The sequence below is a fragment of the Polypterus senegalus genome, chromosome 10 (genome assembly GCF_016835505.1).
Source record: "Polypterus senegalus isolate Bchr_013 chromosome 10, ASM1683550v1, whole genome shotgun sequence".
Classification (NCBI taxonomy): Eukaryota; Metazoa; Chordata; class Cladistia; order Polypteriformes; family Polypteridae; genus Polypterus; species Polypterus senegalus.
This window is the reverse complement of record NC_053163.1, coordinates 174777783-174798092: the sequence shown is the minus strand read 5'-3', so window position 1 is coordinate 174798092 and position 20310 is coordinate 174777783. Positions and strand designations below refer to the sequence as shown.

General features: G+C 40.1%; 1 protein-coding gene across 1 annotated transcript; it reads right to left on the bottom strand.

Moving 5' to 3' along the window:
• Window positions 1-1860: 1860 nt before the first annotated feature.
• Window positions 1861-19066, bottom strand: LOC120538233 (ubiquitin-conjugating enzyme E2 L3-like). The gene is made up of 4 exons (XM_039767688.1): window positions 18960-19066; window positions 11476-11571; window positions 11173-11359; window positions 1861-3259 (listed from the first exon to the last, which is right to left on the bottom strand). Exons 1-4 carry the CDS (start codon window positions 18984-18986, stop codon window positions 3102-3104), a joined length of 468 nt encoding a protein of 155 aa, XP_039623622.1. The 5' UTR covers window positions 18987-19066; the 3' UTR covers window positions 1861-3101.
• Window positions 19067-20310: the final 1244 nt, after the last annotated feature.

Below are 20310 nucleotides of genomic sequence, written 5' to 3'. Positions count from 1 at the left end.
CCTGGTCATATCACTTTAATAGAGAGGACAACCGAATCAACAAGCTGATGAAGAAGACAGTCGTGGAAGACCCTCTGAAGGTAGCCGTGGAATGCTGCATGTCCTCTCTGTGACACATCAGCACTGACGGCTTTCACCAAATAAATTATTCAGCAGAAGTATGAAGAAACGCCAATGAGGTCCTTCATACCGGCCACAATACAGTATGCCTTTATGGTGCTGCACTATGACCGCCCGCGTATCTTTAGCCAAGTCAGTAGTCTTATTTTTTTTGTAATCTTTACACTTTTCATGGGTGGTGGTTGGTGTTGTATTTCCTGAGCTTCTTTAGAAAGCGTTTGTATACATAAAGTCTATGTAGCCATCTATCCAGCTATATACTATATGGTGCCTTTCACATCTGATTAGAAAGGTATGTTGTAAATGGATAAATAAATGTGAAAGGCACTATATACAGCGCCCTCCACAATTATTGACACCCCTGGTTAAGATGTGTTCTTAGGCTTCTAATAGTTTTTTTTCCCTAAACATTATAGGCTCACAACACAAAAAAGAGAAAACTCCAGCCTTTAGTTTAAATACATTTATTCATTGGGTAAAAAAAAATTGCATATTAAGAAATACATTTTTTACATGAAATCGGGTGTGCCACAATTATTGGCACCCCTGCTGTTAATATTTCGTACAACCCCATTTTGCCAACAAGACTTCTCCTGTAACATTTCACAAGGTTGGACAATACAGAGACAGGGATATTTGACCATTCCTCTTTGCACAATCTTTCTAGATTATTCCAGAGTCCTGGGTCCTCTCCTCTTCAGCTCACCACACAGGTTTTCCGTAGGGTTGAGGGCTGGGGACTGAGATGGCCACATGAGGAGCTTGATTTTGTGTCTGCTAGGCCATTTTTGTGTAGAGTTTGCCATATGTTTAGGGTCGTTATCCTGCTGGAAGACCCAATGATGACCCATCATCAGCTTTCTGGCAGAGGCCACCAGATTTTGATTTAAAAGGTCCTGCTATTTCAAGGAGTTCATGATGCCATGCACCCTAACAAGGTTCCCAGGGCCTTTGGAAGAGGAACAGTGCCACAGATCCTCCACCATACTTTACAGTGGGCATGAGGTGCTTTTCCTCATACTCATTCTCGGATTCACGCCAGACCCACTAAGAATGCTTGTTGCCAGAAAAGCTCAATTTTAGTCTCATCTGACCAAAGCACACGGTCCCAGTTGAAGCCCCCAGTACCGCTTAGCAATTGCAGACGTTTGGGATTGTAAGTGAGAAAAGGCTCTGTACCTTGCATGTCTCCCAAACAGCTTGTTGGCATGGAAATAGCGTCTTATGGTGACCCCCCAAGATGCCACTCTTTGGTGCAGTTCTCTAACAGTGAGCTTCGGAGGATTTTTTACTTCTCTTGCCATCCTCCTCACTGTGCGTGGTGGTCCTCGTCCAGCCTTGTTTGTCACTGTTCCCGTTGTTTTACACTTCTTTATTATTTCCTCCGACCGTAGATACAAGCAGGTTTAGGTGAGTAGCTATTGTCTTGTAGCCATTATTTGACTTATGAAGGTCGACACACATCTGCTTTACTTGAACGGCATGTTCTCCTGTCTTTCCCATGTTGAAGAGTGGCTAAGAGCACTAGGACTCTGTGTCACGTCATATTTATACCCCAGGGACACAGGAAGTCATGCATTACTAATTAAAAGTTCCAATTTACTCTGATCAGCTGTAAAAGCTAAACTAGAAATTACAAAAATGCTTCAATTACATTTAATTTATAGGAATTGTAAGGGGAGCCAATAATTGTGGCACACATGATTTCATGTAGAAAAAATTGTGGGATTTTTTTTTTTCCCCCAATGAATAATTGTACTTCAGTTAAAGGTTGGATTTTCCTCTTTTTTGGGGAAAAAAAAGAATTTATTAGAAGCTTAAGAACACATCTTAATCAGCGGTGCCAATAATTGTGGAGGGCGCTGTATCTGTCATATTGTGCGTCTCACTCTTTCTATTATATAGTGTCTTTCACGTCTATCACTTAAAATAAAAAGTGTCTTCTAAGTTTTAGTTGTAATACAGAAAATGGTGGTAACAGTTGGCAGGTGGGGTGTGAATGCTTCCTGAACACACAGTGAGCTCAAGTCTTCAGCCATGGAGAACTATGAACAGGTTTGTGCCTTCCTAATATGCCAGATCTAAGGGTTCCAGCTATAGATTTGTGAAAATAAAAAATAGTTAAATATTTGGTGGTACAGCATTTGTGCAAAATCCGTATCCTTCACACCATTTTGTTTTCGGTCTTTAAGGATGCAGCGTACTTAACGAGGTTCATAAACACTTTTATTTTTGGAGCTGGAGAGAAGAATTAAAAAAAAAAAGGAAAAAACAGCAGTGTCAATAGAGTTCATAAAATTAAGGTGGGTAGCAGTCTGGCAATCCAACAAGCGGGAGTTGGCACACATTGTGGTGGATGCTCCCAGAAGTGGTTTGCAGGGCTTTCTCTTTGCTAACGAAATGACAATTCTCCAGGAGAACACCCGGCTTTGTTTTCTCCCATTCGGATCTATGATAGACTCTTCAGCAGGCTGACCAGAAGCTGAACCTTACAACCTTGAAAGTGTAACTAGGGGATATGGAGTCTTTTCCTTTTTAATGCCATGTCCCCTTTCTACCGTTAGCTGTGGTGCAAAATAGACTTGGTGAAAATCAGCACTAAATTCAGGCACTCTGATGCTCTAATACAGCTATTAAAGAAAAAAAAAAAGGCAACTGTGTGCTAAAGATGAAAACTTTCCATCCCTCGTTCTCATCTGCCATGAGATTCTTCCTATTTGCTAGCATCCCAAAGATGCGGTTTTTGAGCCTGTGAGAACAGCTTAGCCGTATACGATCTTGCAGTGGTAGCTAAGAAGAATACACGCCTCAAGGGATACAAAAAAATGAAAATGTATTTACAGGCACGTCATTAGGTGTATTCCATCCAACAAAAGTGTAGAGTTAGGTGGAATATGGACAGAGGCTGTGGTGGATCTCCTCATATTTCTCTGAGCCACTGACCCCCATCCCTCCCTCGTTCCATAATGCGTCGTTTCTGTTCATTCACACACTGGTCTCTTCTCTCCAAATTTACGAGTGTGCTCCTCTGCATTCCTGATGAACTTTTTATGGTCCTTGGAAAATTCTTCGGCGAGGTCAGCCCTTAGAGGATGTTCAGGCTCCGGTTCATTTACCAAGGTAATTAAGGACTGGATCACTGCAAGAGAGAAAGCAGCCGTCACCATCCAGAAACCTGTGCCTCCTAGAGCTACACTGTGGAAGAAAATTAATACATACAGACATCCCCTACTGGAATGCCTCGATTTAAGCAATAAAACACACAAACACAGGCAGGAGAAAGCGTCGTTAATCTTTATCTAAATCTCCAAAGAGATAACAAGTGTATTACATGTTAGTCACATTGCTACAAAGGAAAAAATGTCCTCAGGCTATATTTATACAATTCATTGATTAGGTCACTTTCCTTTAAAAGGAATTCATTACAAATTCAGAAAACTTTTAACATGATTGGTTACACCTAGTTGCTAACAGGACATGGCAGGTGTTGATACCTTAGATGAAAACAACTTGATTGATAGTCCTGTTTGTTTAGGATGTAGGTGACTTTTTGAACATGTATATTTTACAATATTATTTTTAGGAGCTGTGTGAACCTCAAGAAGAAGTTAAAAAATACAATGGCCTATCATAATATTTTATTTATATTTATATATATATATATATATATATATATATATATATGTATATATATGTATATATATATATATATATATATGTATGTACACACATATACACAGTGGAACCTCGGTTTGCGAGCATAATTTGTTCCAGAATCGTGCTCGCAGTCCAAAGCACTCGTATATCAAAGTGAATTTCCCCATAAGAAATAATGGAAACTCAGATGATTCGTTCCACAACCCAAAACTATTCATATAAAAATGATTAATCAAAAAATATAAAGTAAAAATACATAAAACAAATTAACCTGGACTTTACCTTTAAAAAGAATCATAGCTGGTGTGAGTGAGTTTCTAAACTCTTGTGGGATTCCACCCAACGGGACGACACGCGGAAAAGCGTCCCAAAGCAGTCGCAGTCTGTGCTGTAGCATATCACTGTAAAAGCAAATCTGAAAAGATCGCTGACATGCTATAAGCGCCCACCGTTGATGGGTGATACAAGGAACATTATAAATGCACAGGGCACAGTACTGCTTGACCATGACCCTGCCTGACTGCTGTGTCTGTGTATAGGAGAGTGGCAGACCCCGCTACAATAAATAACCGTGCTGTTGCTCTATCAAGCTGAATAAAGCGGTGTTATTAAAGTACTAAGACTCAGCTTCGTGTTTTTTGGCGCAAGACAGGGACTCACACGTCACAGCACACACGCGCACGCGTACAGAGACACACACAGTCACAATCCTGTAGTAAACAGTATACGCTCGTACGGATGTGGACTATATGAGTGAGGCACACAGACTCAGACGAAGATTAAGAGACGATTGCCCACGAGAGAGAGAGAGAGACACACACATGAGTAGAACCATCAGCTCAGCTGTGATCACATGACACTAAGCAGACAAAGCGTATCCATACTACTCGTGTTGCAAGGCCTCGCTCATTTATCAAGTCAAAATTTATTAAAAATTTTAGCTCATCTCGCAAAACACTCGTAAACCAAGTTACTCGCAAACCGAGGTTCCACTGCGTGTGTGTATATATATATATATATATATATATATATATATACAGTAATCCCTCCTCGATCGCGGGGGTTGCGTTCCAGAAACCCCCGCAATAGATGAAAATCCACGAAGTAGAAACCATATGTTTGTATGGTTATTTTTATATATTTTAAGCCCTTATAAACTCTCCCACCCTGTTAACATTATTAGAGCCCTCTAGACATGAAATAACACCCTTTAGTCAAAAGTTTAAACTGTGCTCCATGACAAGACAGAGATGACAGTTCTGTCTCACAATTAAAAGAATGCAAACAGATCTTCTCTTCAAAGGAGCGCCGTCAGAGAGAGGGAGCGAGATAAAAGCAAACAATCAAAAAATCAATGCGTGCTTTTAAGTATGCGAAGCACCGCGATAAAGCGGCATTTTGTAGAGGAGCGTCCGTGTCCTCTGTGCAAACAGCCCCTCTGCTCACACCCCCTCCGTCAGGCGCAGAGAATGTCAGAGATAGTGAGAGACCGAGAAAAGCAAACAATCAAGCTCCGCGCGGGAAGCATATCTTATATCATTGAGGAGTTTTAGTTAATATGTAATACATGCTCTGATTGGGTAGCTTTTAAGCCATCCGCCAATAGCGTCCCTTGTATGAAATCAACTGGGCAAACAAACTGAGGAAGCATGTGCCATAAATGAAAAGACCCGTTATTCACAGAAATCCGCGAACCGGCGAAAAATCTGTGATATACTGTATATTTAGATATGCTTACATTTAAAATCCACGATAGAGTGAAGCCGCGAAACGATATAGCGAGGGATTACTGTATGTATATATATATATATATATATATATATATATATTATGATCCAGCTTTTGCAGTGGGCTGGCGCCCATTGGATGATAGATAGATGGATTATCCAGCTTGGTTCAAAACAGGAAACACATTTTATCATAGTGAATAAAAAATAACAGCGTCAGTTTTTAAGCATAAGCTCAGAAGGATATGAGACTCAGACACATGCCAGGTGCACACATAGAGCAGGGTTCAAATTTAACTCTTACAACACGCAGACAACACTGAGGTGAGGACTGAAAGTCAGCAATATGTTTAAAAAAAAAAAATTTACAAGGTAGACACACTGAAGTCACCAATTAATAATCTTAACTCGTGCTCAGTTAACGTTATTCTGTTTTTAACCGTATTTGTTTAGTGCAAATACACAAGTGTACCTGTGTAGTGGCGTCGAATCGATAGTAAACGTTTGACTTCAGTACTGAAACCAGCATTCATGCAGCAGAACCAAAATGATACCAAAGCAAATAAGGGACAACTTCTCCAGCCCCCAGTGCACGCAGAAGAAATGTGTCTTTACATGGAAACAAGCTTTTGAATTAAGCACAAGACTCGTGAGGAATGAATGAGGGCAAAAGGTGGGTTCCAGAATCCCAGAAATCTCCTGAAGCTGATTCTGTTATTCTACTTTCTAACTGTACTTTCACTCAAGACTGCTTAGTCTGAACAACAAGGACCACGTCAGACACGTGACCTGTATTTAACTTAGCAATTGAAAATCAAGATCACTAGCTGATCCGTACAAATAGCTAATTACAAAGTATTATGGCTAGATGTACCTCAGAGGGCCTGATTTGCAGTTTCAAGTAGTCCATGGCTATAACAAAAACAAGAACAGGACGGATCTGGTGAGAGCTGAGGAATAATTAATATGTTGCTCTCCTTGCCAGCAGATTTCTGTCAAATGATTATCTTGATTTCACCAGCTTAATACAGAGTGAAGCTTGTTAGCCTGCTTTTTTCACATCAGCTTAAAAAAAACAGAATTCTCGAAGGCCCAAATGAGCAACACAACATGTGGATAATATGACTGCTGTGGCACTTAAGGACTCAACATTGTGACTTCTACATAAAGGTAGGCACCATCAACTTAATTTTTATGTTATCATCAATTGTTGTCCAATTACAGTCAGCAATAATGCAATACAGTCCCAATATTGTCCGGCTGCAGTCAGGACAGATTCAGCGACCTGAGACATTCTGACGCCCCTGTCAGCTGTGTTTCTTTTGACTCCACCCACTTTCCACGCCCCCACCCCCATATTAGCGGTACACTTTTATGTTAAATGTACTGTTATAGTAATGATGGCAACCTGAATGTGTGTGAAAAAAAATATTTATCATAAATAAAAAAAGCTTCACCAGGATGAACTCTCGTGCTAATATCTCTTGGTATTTGCTGCGAAGTCACGAGCCATCCGCAATGGGTACGCAAAGCTGCTCAGCTAACAGAGAAGGTCTTAGCTGGGCGACTCAAATGACTACTTTACACCTCTTCGTGCTTCTGAGGGCGGGTGCGCCATTCCTCTGGAGCATAAAGTCCGCCTCAATTAATGCATCGTTAATATAAATATTAAAATTTTGTACACCAGTAATAATATAACCGAGAGAGGACCACAATGACAGTACCCTAAAGAACTCCTAAATGTTTGGTGTGTAGTATTGCACATTTTGACTGTTTACACAAATGATATGATTTTTCCGATTATAAGATTATGTCGTGTTAATTATAGCCGAGTGCAGCGTATCATTTATTCTTCTTCATCTTCTTCTTCAGCATTTCCCATTTTTATATGAAGTCAGCCTTCATATCATTTATTCTTCTTCGTCTTCTTCCTTAGCATTTCCCATTTTTATATGAGGTCAACCTTCTGATTACCAGCGTAGATCTTTAGCCATAGAGCCACTACTCTGTTGACTGCAGCATATAACTAACGTATTAAAAAGTGCAGTCTCATAAATGAGACATGGCAAACGCAGATATAAAACGTACACTATAAAATACACAATGTTAAGATATTTTGTTCAATTTGTTTCTAATATATGCCACCAAAACAACAGCGTCAGATGCAGAACTGAGAGACCTCACTAGTTTAGACGTTTAATAACTTCTGAACATTTGAGTGTAGGAACTACAGGGTATTGAAATCGCCATGAGGGGCGTGTGATACAGGTGTCGGGTCACCAGCGAAACAGGGGGAGTGGCTCCAGTAGGGGATGTGGCTTTATGGACCGCATAGTGTCTGAAGTGCTCGGATCTGTCCGATGCCTAAAACTGTCCTGACTGCAGCGGGACACTTGGCACAGTGAACTGAATCGTTTCTTTGTGGATACGGCGCCCTGGGTTTAAATTCCTTGTCTGTATTGAGTTTGCATTTTCTCCCCTTGATCTGAATAGTTTTCTTACAGATGCTCCAGCTGTCATCTCCACATACTAAAGGGAGGCATGTAAAGTCAAAACAAATTTCCATTGTAGGATAATAATGCGCACCTACTGTATTTGTCAACTCTAAACTTGCCCTGTGTGGTTTAAGAAATACCTATAGAGCTTTAAAAGACTTCACCTCTAAGCATATGTACATTACGCTTGATCCTGTCTAATGTGTGCTCATTAAATCCTACTAAATATGAAAAGTTGCCTCTATGCTGTAAACCTCAGAAAGCTTGCTGACTCTCCATGTGCATTGTGTGGTGATGTCTTGCATGTTGATTAGCAAAAGCATGTAAGACTTTATCTGGGCTGTGAACAATGTGTGCACATTAACCTTATAAACCTACAAATTAATGTATGCATAGGTCTCCTGAGGATGTCAGTCCATGCTAGAATCTCAACAAGTCACACGGACATCTAAACTTGGATGAAGGAGTACCATCTCCAGCTCAACCTGGCAAAAACAGAGCTCATTGTCATCCCAGCCAGTCTGTCTGTTCAACATCATATCTTGATAAAACTCATCTCATTATCACCAGCATCTACCAGGTAAATACACAAACCTGGGGTGGTGATTGATGGCCAGATATCCTTCACCGACTGCTTGCAACTGTCTCTCACTCGTGCAGTTTCACTCTGTACATCTTCAATATCAAAACCATATCTGACGAAATCCTGGACCAGGCATTGGTCTTGTCACGTCCTGATCACTGCAACTCCTTACAGACAGGTGTACCTCCAAGCACTACCAAGGTATTTACTGCAGATGACTGACAATATGGCAGCATGTCTAGCATTCAACCAGCCAAGATGGATTCATGTCACTGCTCTTTCCAAGTCACTTCCACTGGCTAAATGTTGCAGCATGCATTAACTTCAAACCCATGATACAGAAATAAACTGATGGACCGGCATGCAGTACATGCATACAATGGCACTCTTATTTCCTATTTTCCTGCCCGCACACTCAGTCTGTTAGTAAATGACATCTGGTGACGCCACCTCTGTGTGGCATCAAATCTCAATCCAGGCTCTTTTCATGTGTAGCTTCTAGCTGGTGGAACAAGCTGCCCACCTCCATCTAAATTGCAGATTCCCTCTCTGAGTTTTTTTTTAAGAAGCGTTTGAAGACTCCCTTGTTCTGTTAATGCATATATACCTGATAACGGTTTTGATTTGAGTTCTTAATAGCGAAGATAAGAGCAGCTAGTCTTGTGTTGCCCAGTTTGGTTTATGTCTCTTCACTTGCAATGGTCAATTTTGTTGTCAGTTTATAAAACTGTCTCCCAGACTGTCATTTACTTGATTATGTTGACCGCTTGGGTTAAGTTGCTTTGGATAAAAGTGTCTGCTAAAGACAGAAACGTAAATGTATGCTTTGATGGTTCGATGCCCAGTCCAGGGTTCACGCTGGCATTGGACCTGATGCTGTTGGAACAGACCCCGGGCTCCTACAAATCTGAATTGAAGGTTGGAAAATATATCTGCATGTAAGTATGTTGGTTGTTATAACCCTTGTAATAAAAACACATTTCTAAAAATGTTCAAAAATCAACAGATTAATGAATAAATTAATTTGGTAAACCCTTCACTTTTAGATACCAGACGGACCATTATTAAATTAATTTCACTCACGGTCATTTGGCATTTAAGATATCCTGTGTCCATCAGCAGTTCTTCGCTATTATTTATGGGTACATCTGATGCATGATGAGTTTGTCACGATTGGTCTGCTGGAGTATTCAAATGTCTTGGTGTTTGTATGGTCCTGCTAGAAGTGACACATCTTTACTACATTCTGAGCTTGCTTTGTGGGGGGGAAAAAAATGTAAGTGATCCTTTTTAAAACTTCAATTATATTTATCAAATTGTACTTATTGAATGAATGAATTTAGTGTAATGGAAAATTACTTTTTTACCGCTTACATACACATAAATATTCTGACAGAACTAAGTGTGTTAATTAAAGGTTCAAGTGCTTCTTCCTCTCAAATTAGTCACCCTTGGTTCGAATCCTTCCGTCTGGTGGAATTTCTCGCTCTCCCTATGCATGCCTGGGTTTTCCTCCTACATCTCAAAAGATTTCTTTAGTTTTTTAGCTGCCAATTCTAAACTGCCCGTGTGTGTGTGTGTGTGTGTGTGTGTGTAAAGGTGGGACCTGCAGTGGACACGTGGCTCATTTTGTGAGGTTGGGCCCCAGTTCCTCTACAACTCTGAACTAGATTAATTGCATTTAGCAATGTTGTATTTTTATTTTATTAAAACTATATGAAAAATGTTACAAAGTCTACAATGTGTTTACCCTGCAGAGAAATTTACAGCTTTTTTATTTGGGGTGTGGCACGGGTTTAAAAACTGTGCATTCTTTCCTGTGAGCTCCAGTTTTGTGCCCAGGTCCTCTCCCATTGGACGATGCCTTGAACACTTCCCAAGAGGCATCGTTACTTTATGGTTTACTCTAAGATTCTTACACTCTGATGTGGATAGTGAACCAATTAGCATGGGAGGGAACCCAATGTCACAAAGTTGTGTAGACATAATTAGGAAACTCTTACAACCCTTCAAATTTCTCTCAGCAGAAAAAGACCAGGCCCATGCTCCCCACTTCTGAATCGAAGGTTTGTCTGCAGTGTCACTTCCACAGTGCAGGTGTGGAGTTTACAAGGTGGGCATGATAAGAGTATCAATCAATCACACCAAAGCCAAACTGACCAATCAGAATGCTCTGAAGGACTGGGCACACAAGCCTTAGTGTTTAGACAGATAGATAGAATCCCTAAAAGAAATGCTTTTAGTAAAAAACACCTTTTAAAATCAAGAAATTAGATGTCATGTGGGTATTTTTTTCTCATCCTGCGGTTTCATAGCATCCTAATATTCTGGCCCCTCTATCTTATTGGTTCTGTTGGTCTCTATGAATGTATCTTCATCTTGTGGGGGACGCCCACGCATACACGCTTTTCAATCCACTAATTCCTAACAGTCGTCTCCCTGTCACATATCCGGTTTTGTAATGGTTCCTAGCTGAGCTGGGTGGTCCCACTACTGCTTGTTAAAGAACAATTTCACTCTGAAATGTTTGAACTGCACAACTGAGATGTGAAATCATACACGGTCTCTGTAGATGTTCCCAAATACTCACCCTGGTCAGTTTTTGTTGCTGGTTTCCAGTTCTCTGCGCTTATGATAGGCAGGCACACTTGTCCCTTTTCATCAATGTTTGGGTGGTAGATCTTTGTTTTAAAGGTAATTTTTGGAGGTTTGAAAGGGTACTCTGCTGGAAAGTTTATCTCAATCTTGAATGCCCCTTTGTCATAGGGAGGGCTGTCCTGAACATAGACAGGAAGAGAGATAGGAAACGTTGAAAACAAGATGTAGAGTGGAAAACAGTGAACACAGATATTATTCACATATATAAGGCAAAAAAATAAATAAACAAACATACGGGTACCAGTAGGCCTTGCCATGTTAGTAGGTTTGCATCATCAACAAATATATTTCGGAAACATCTCATTCCAGACTTCTTAATTTCTTCCAGTTCCTAGAGTAATGTAAAGCAAATAGTCAGTGACATTAGCACTGAGTTTCAATGGATAAAAAGATAAACGGTTTTGATCTAACTCAGTAAGAACACCTCAGGCCAGCAAATGCAACTTGTCTCTCTTTTTCTTTTGGCAATTAAAATAAACTTAATCTAATGTATCTTATGTGTTATATAACAGACTAGCTGTCTCCCGCAGCTCCGCCTGCAAAGCCATAAAAAGCGACAAACTTTAAAAATCAATGAACAAGCAGGTATCGCTAACTACTGGGGGGGGAGGGAGAGCGACTTGAGAGGAGGCTGGCACGTGAATGAGGAGGGTCCCGCCTGGCTCCCCATTCCTGACATCATGCTTCCCCCTCCCCTCTGCGCGTCTCTCAGGTTAGAGTGAATAAATCGGTGCCGTGAGCAAACTGTGATACTTAGCGCAATAAGAGAAGTTGCAAAATCAACCGGAATGTTCTAGCAAATCATAGAAACAAACCTTATATAAATCCATTAAGTAATTCTCTCGTGAAAAGCGGACAAACAGATGTTGGGTTTTATATATATAAACTACTCAAAAAAACTAAAGGAACACTTTAAAAACACATCAGATCTCAATGGGAAAAAGAAATCGTCCTGGATATCTATACTGATATAGACTGGGTAATGTGTTAGGAACGAAAGGATGCCACATCGTTTGATGGAAATGAAAATGATCAACCTACAGAGCCCTGAATTCAAAGACGCCCCAAAAATCAGAGTGAAAAAATGATGTGGCAGGCTAATCCATTTTGCCAAAATTTAATTGCAGCAACTCAAAATTGTACGCAGCACTTTGTATGGCCCCTGTGTTCTTGTATACATGCCTGACAACATCGGTGCCTGCTTCTAATAAGATGACAGATGGTGTTGTGGGGGATCTCCTCCCAGATCTGGACCAGGGCATCACTGATCTCCTGGACAGTCTGAGGTGCAACCTGGTGGCATTGGATGGACCAAAACATAATGTCTCAGAGGTGTTCTATTGGATTTAGGTCAGGAAAGTGTGGTGGCCAGTCAATGGTATCAATTCCTTCATCCTCCAGGAACTGACTGCATACTCTCACCACATGAGGCCAGGAGTTGTTGTGCACCAGGAGCCACTGTACCAGCATAGGGTCTGACAATGTGTCCAAGGATTTCATCCTGATACCTAATGGCAGCCAAGGTGCCTTTGTCAAGCCTGTAGCAGTCTGTGTGACCCTCCATGGAGATGCCTCCCCAGACAATCATTAACCCACCACCAAACTGCTCATGCTGAATGATGTTACAGGCAGCATAATGTTCTCCATGGCTTCTCCAGACCCTTTCCCTTCTGTCACGTGCTCAGGGTGAACCTGCTCTCATCTGTAAAAAGCACAGGGCACCAGTGGTACATCTGCCAATTCTGGTATTCTATGGCGAATGCCAATCGAGCTGCATGCTGGGCAGTGAGCTCAGGGCCCATTAGAGGACATGGGGCCCTTGGATCACCCTCATGAAGTCTTTCTGGTTGTTTGGTCAGAGAAATTCACACCAGTGGCCTGCTGGAGGTCATTTTGTAGGGCTCTGGCAGTGCTCATCCTGTTCCTCCTTGCCCAAAGGAGCAGATACTGGTCCTGCTGATGGGTTATGGAGCCCTATATATAGGTCCACTGACTGATTACAAGATTGTAGACACCTGTGATGCTAATTAGTGGACACACCTTGGATTAACATGTCCCTTTGGTCACATTATTTTCAGTCTTTTCTAGGGGTACCATAATTTTTGTCCAGGCCTGTTTCATGAGTTTATTTTTTTAAATAATTTTGTTGAAGCATGGTTGAAAATCAATGTCTGACTTTCATTGGTTAAATTTCATAGAATTTTTATTTATTATTACTTTTGTCAGATTAAAGTTATTTCTGTGACCATTTTGAGTTTTTCTTTCATTGACTGAAGGGTACCAACAATTTTGTCCACGTATGTGTGTATATACATATACATATACATATGTATATATATATATATGTGTATATATATATATAGCGCCCTCCACAATTATTGGCATCCCTGGTTAAGATATGTTCTTAAGATTCTAATAAATTCTTTTTTTTCCCAAAAAATATAGGCTCACAACACAAAAAATAGAAAAATCCAACCTTTAACTGAAGTACATTTATTCATTGGGAAAAAAAATCCCACATTAAGAAATACGTTTTTTAAATGAAATCATGTGTGCCACAATTATTGGCACCCCTGCTGTTAATATTTCGTACAACCCCCTTTAGCCAGCAAGACAGGACTTCATCTTATTCTATAACATTTCACAAGGTTGGACAATACAGAGACATGGATTTTTGACCATTCCGTTTTGCGCAACTTTTCTAGATTGTCCAGAGTCCTGGGTCCTCTCCTCTTCAGCTCACCCCGCAGGTTTTCAATGGGGTTGAGGTCTGGGGACTGAGATGGCCATGGAAGGAGTTTGATTTTGTGTCTGCTGAGCCATTTTTGTGTAGATTTTGCCATGTGTTTAGGGTCGTTATCCTGCTGGAAGACCCAGTGACAACCCATCTTCAGCTTTCTGGCAGAGGCATCCAAATTTTGATTTAAAATGTCCTGGTATTTCAAGGAGGTCATGATGCCATGCACCCTAACAAGGTTCCCAGGGCCTTTGGAACAGAAACAGCCATACAGCACCACATATCCTCCACCATACTTTACAGTGGGCATGAGGTACTTTTCCTCATACTCATTCTTGGATTCACACCAGACCCACTAAGAATATTTGTTGCCAAAAAGCTCAATTTTAGTCTCATCTGACCAAAGCACACGGCCCCAGTTGAAACCCAGCACTGCTTAGCAAACTCCAGACGTGTACATTTGTGATTGTAGGTGAGAAAAGGCTTTTTCCTTGCATGTCTCCCAAACAGCTTGTTGGCATGGAGATAGCGTCTTATGGTTGTCATGGAGATTTTGTGACCCCCCCAAGATACAATTCTTTGGTGCAGTTCTCTAACAGTGAGCTCTGGAGAATGTTTTACTTCTCTTACCATCCTCCTCACTGTGCATGGTGGCAAGATAAACTTGGGTCCTCATCCAGCCTTGTTTGTCACTGTTCCTGTCATTTTACACTCCTTTATTATTCCTCTGACTGTAGATACAGGTGGGTTTAGGCGAGGAGCTATTTTCTTGTAGCCATTACCTGACTTATGAAGGTCGACGCACATCTACCATACTTGAACAGCATGTTCTCTTCTCTTTCCCATGTTGAAGAGTGGCCAACAGCAATAGGACTCTGACACATCATATTTATACCCCAGGGACAAAGGAAGTCATTAATTACTATTTAAAAGTTCCAGTTTACTCTGATCAACTTTAAAAAAATAAACTAGAAATTACAAAAATGCTTCAATTACATTTATTTTATAGGAATTGTTAGGGGTGCCAATAATTGTGGCACACATGATTTCATGTAAAATATGTATTTCTTAATGTGGGATTTTTTTTTCCCAATGAATAAATGTTCTTCAATTAAAGGTTAGATTTTTCTCTTTTTTGTGTTGTGAGCCTATATTTTTTGGGGGAAAAAAAAGAATTTATTGGAAGCTTAAGAACATATATACACACACACACACACACACACACACACACACCTTCTGTTTAATTACTACTATTTACCTGATTCCTTACACTTTCTAGAATAGAAGGTTAGACTCAGAGGTGACAGTATGAGCCAGTTATAAGGAGACATTGTGGTGTGCCTAAGTGTGCCATGCAATGAGTTGGCATTCAATCTACAAATGGTTCTTTAATAGATAGGTTAAAAAAAGGACAGACATTTGGTTGATGGCCTGTCCCAAGGAATTTACAAATCCTAAATGCGTGATTTAAAAGTTAACATATTTCTATAATGGGAGCACTGGCACGTTTTACAACTTACTTGGGAGTGGAATGAATGCACAGGCTTGTGCTTTCCTATCTGATGCTGTAGCCGCTACAGACGTTGTACTGAATGGTCTATTTGACCTGCTCAATACAATATCTTTTCAACAATGCTACTGACAAAACACTGGCTTAGAGCAAGGTACAGACTGGACAATTCAAAAACATCAATCAATTTATACTTCAGACAAACATATGAAAGAGCTATCCAAAGTGCCATGAACTCCACACAAAAATAGAAACCACTCACATTATATAATGTACCATGGAGTTTGAGATCTAAGTCAAATGCTGCCATACATTATAGGATTTTAACTACCTCAGGGCACAAGGTGTTTTCACACTTATGACGTGGAAGATGATATTTACCCACAAGCAGTTAAACCACAGTTTACAATTACAAATCAAATAATTCAGACCTGATTAAAGTGCAGATGCCAAAGGGTAGAAGCAACCTTAGGTATCTTATGTCTGCACTAAAGAAGCAATGAAACCCACCTGAGGGTGATGCCTGTGATGCCAACTATCCCAAACATTATGGTGCCCTGAATTAGAGGGGAATGTGTATAAAAAGTGTTGTTATCTCTACATGGAGTGACCAAAATGTATGCAAATACCCTTAAAGTCTGCAATGTGCACTTTAATCACAATGTCTGAACTGTCTTATTTGTAATTTGAAACAGTGGAGCACAGGAGTAAATGAAGGAAAAAATCTTTTCTCTTAGGAGGGCACTGTATATAACAAAACAAACAAAAAAAATTAAAAGATTTGGTGGCAATTAAAAGAAGTAAAAGACTTTAATGGTGTAAGCCAGGGGTCCTCAATCACAGTCCTGGAGGGTTAATTAGAAGGCCATCCTTGCTGACAATGACACTTGGTATTTAACTATTTGGCTTGTTGGTGCTTTTATTCATCCAAGAGATAGATAGATAGATAGATAGATAGATAGATAGATAGATAGATAGATAGATAGATAGATAGATAGATAGATAGATAGATAGATAGATAGATAGATAGATAGATAGATAGATAGATAGATAGATAGATAGATAGATAGATAGATAGACAGATAGATAGATATGAAAGGTAGTATTCAGTAGATAGATAGATAGATATCAAAGGAAAGAAAGGCAGATAGATAGATAGATATCAAAGGAAAGAAAGGCAGATAGATAGATAGATAGATAGATAGATAGATAGATAGATACTTTATTAATCCCAAGGGGAAATTCTAGTTGCACTGTAGAGTTTCCTTTTCTGAGAACGTTATCCATGTGTTTTGCAGACCAGAACAGATTTACAAATCAATGCTCCTTCCAATTCCCATCTCCTTTATTTCTAAACATTTTTAACACAGATACTACATGGTGCCTATGCACAGGTTTAACTGGAGAGCTGCTGGTTTATTGATTATCTGAATTTCATTATTAACTAATATCTGTTTATGAAAATAGGCAACAATTAAAACTTAAATGTAGTTGCTAAAAACTAAAATAGGCAATTAAGGGGTCTGAATTGTAACAGGCAAATTAACTAAAATTTAGCCCAAAAATGTATTGCTTTAGTAGTAAATAAATGGGTTCTACTTAAGAAATTGGTTAAAGTGAAACCCTGCAGACACTCACTGTGGACCTCCAGGACTGTATCTGAGGGCCTCTGATCTACAATATAATTAAGATCTATCTTTAATGAATGAAAGAACTAACAAGGCATGGAGTTAAATACGAAGTTCATTATCAGAAAGGACGCAGTTCTAACTAGGGCACTGGCCGGAATGAAAACTTGTAGCCACTGTGGCCCTCCAGGACCGTGATTGAGGAAACCTGGTGTAAGCCATCCTAATTTGGGGGAGTACATAAGAAATGTAATAATACGACAGTACATAATAAAAAGGACTAGTTATGTCAGATATTTGAAATATTAATATGTGCATTTCAATTTAAATGTCTATAAAGTTTAAATATTCTCGATAATTAATAATAGAAATTTGTCACTTGTGTTTATGTCTGTGTCTTTTATTAGAGTCTGAGTGGCGCTGTGGCTTGCAAATTGTCCAGTTCAGCAAATTCGTAAGCACTAAAGGGTCATTTCATCTACTCCAGAGGTTTTACGGTTTCGATATTTTCCCCAAATGTAGATGCTGCTTTCAGGCTTGATTGTCTGTCACAAATGCAAGTGGTGAGGGGTCTTTCTTCAAGCTCAGGCTAGTGAAAAACAGGCACAAATCCACAATAGGGCACGAGCTACTGGATCATCTGAATCTGATGTCAACTGAGAGTGATCTGGTTTGGATGCTGGATATTAGCGATTTCATCAAGGACACTCTGCTGCAAAGAAATCCTGAAAGGTACAGTTTTGAAAAGCAAGAACATGTCCGTGTTAATATGCAGACTGACCTATGCAGCATTTGACGTTCCTGCTTTTGTAGGCATCTACAATGGGGTTCTGTAGTTAAGTTTTCAAACCTGTTTGTGATGGTTATGTGTCATTTGTAAGGCAATGGCTATTTAAAGATGTATGCTTTGATACAGCACACTTTATCTCATAATTTCAGACAATATGCCCATATTTTGTTTTCTGTTCTTCAGATTTTTTGCTATTCATTTTAAAGCTCAGTCATTAACTTTAATCTGTGTGTCTCTGAGATCTTAAAGTTCATGTGTGTAGCACTCACAGTATTTTGAGTAGGTAGGGCACCAAAAATGTCTTCTAGCTCAGGGGCCCTCATCCTTCTAAATCTGGTCCAGACTACTATTAGTACTATTCTGTTACACACACACACACAAACAGATTACACTCATCCTAACAAATAACACGCACGCACACATTTATTAGAATTCTTTTACTGTGCTTATATTTTATCAGTGAATGATTTGGAATAGTAAGTGTACGAATTAACCTGACAACACTGAGAAAGGGAACTGGCATGAAGAAAGACAGGGCAGTTTAAAGAGCACCAACTCCTCTGCTGCCATTTGCTGAAGAACTTTTAACACACCTGTGCTCAGGTAGGAGACCTCAGGGCTCTCAAGAGCGCATGCGTTCCTCTCGTGTCTTTTCCCTGAGGACCAGAAATTTCTTCTCGCCCCTCGCATCCTTTTAGTTCTGATGCTCACTGACTCGCAATGCCGCATCGAGCTCGCCGTTTTAATTCTGAACCGCGGTAAGGCGTGTCAACTCACACGGTGCATCAGTAACCCGACGCCACCTTTTCTCTGTACTCTTCAAATTGTATCCATCATAAAATGTTACCGCGTGAGAAGTAAAACTCAAGGCGTCGTATCTACTAGAAATCGAAAGCGATAGTTCCTGAAGGCATGTCTATGGTTTCGTACTAAAGTTAAGGTTACGCGACACTATAGCCGCGCCGAGCATCTCCCGCTATTCAATAAAATTGATACAGCATGTCTAAATGTCCTCGAGTTGTCAACCGTTTAAAACAATTTTCTGATTTCTCACCTTGTACAGCCGTCGACTTGCTGCCATCTTGAGTGGAATAATATCAAGCGCAAAAGGCGTGGCCTGGCTGAATGACTGGAGAACTGGCACGTCATGTGAATGATTGGAGCCAAAATGGCTGACACGAGACTTCCCGAGTGGGAGTGGAGTAACCGAAAGACGCCCACAGGCACAAGTACGCACGCGCACGAAAACGAGGCTATGGCAAGCCGATAGGGTCATGTAGCGTTAGACTTTTAAGTGATACCAGCACTCGGCATTCGTTGATGGATGGAAAACGCGAGTCGGTATAATTAATATATATTCGTTACGAGTTTAAAAGAAAACGTTAAGATAAAAAAATAATGAATTGAAAGTTAATTGAGTGGGGCGAAAATAAAAATAGTCACCATATAGTAGTGGAATGTGGTGGTTTGATATTCTTCATAGAGAGAGACTCCAGTCAGAGGATCACAAAACAGAGCGCAGAGAGTTGACAGTACATCTAATTCTGTTATTGCCTACTAACTGTGCTTAGTGTTAAAGTTTGTGATGTTCCATCTGTTGGAATCCATCCATCCATTATCCAACCGTCAGCGTCAGACCCGTTACTCAATAATTAAAAGGGCAGAATGGAAATTGGGATGAACATAAAAAATACATCGTCCACATATAATAATTTATATTAAAATGCATGAACACACTCACTTATGTATGTAAGTCGAGCCCGTTTCCAGTGAGAGTTGGACTCTGCCAGGGCTGCCCTTTGTCACCGATTCTGTTTATAACTTTTATAGGCAGAATTTCTAGGCGCAGCCAGGGTGCTGAGGGGGTCCGATTTGGTGGACTCAGGATTGGGTCACTGCTTTTTGCAGATGATGTTGTCCTGTTTGCTTCATCAGGCCGAGATCTTTAGCTCTCTCTGGAACGGTTCGCAGCTCACTTAATTAGTCCAGGAGTCCAGTTAAAAAATAAATTAAAAAACAGACCCAATTAAAAAACAGTGAGAACCACTGGTGTCTGTGAACTGAATGGACGAGCTTGCTGGCCTGAATGGCCCGTTTCCGACACAACATTCTAATGAAACTTTGAATGCCGTTTATTTTTAGATTTCTGAATCTTAGTAAAATTTCTTTAATATCCAAAATTGTTCTTACTTTTCAATTTCTGTATCAAGCTGAAATATTTCCCTACCTGATGATAAGATGGATGTGCATTCTCTGTTGGTTTTTGGCTTGGTCAGATTAAGTGAAGAAATAATTAACACCAACATTCGTTGTGCTTGAAGTATTTTGAGGTGTTTGTTCCCCATTTCACAACGATGCTGTGTGGTAAGATAAAAGGGCTTTCTTCCCCACATGTTTATGATCAA

Excerpts from the sequence above, each read along its gene's own strand:
- LOC120538233 (XM_039767688.1), bottom strand. The coding sequence starts at position 18,986 with ATGGCAGCAAGTCGACGGCTGTACAAG. Across the intron at positions 11,360-11,475 it reads GGCAAGGCCTACTGGTACCC|GACAGCCCTCCCTATGACAA; the intron begins GTATGTTTGTTT and ends GTCTATGTTCAG. Across the intron at positions 3,260-11,172 it reads AGCAACAAAAACTGACCAGG|TGATCCAGTCCTTAATTACC; the intron begins GTGAGTATTTGG and ends TCTCTCTTGCAG.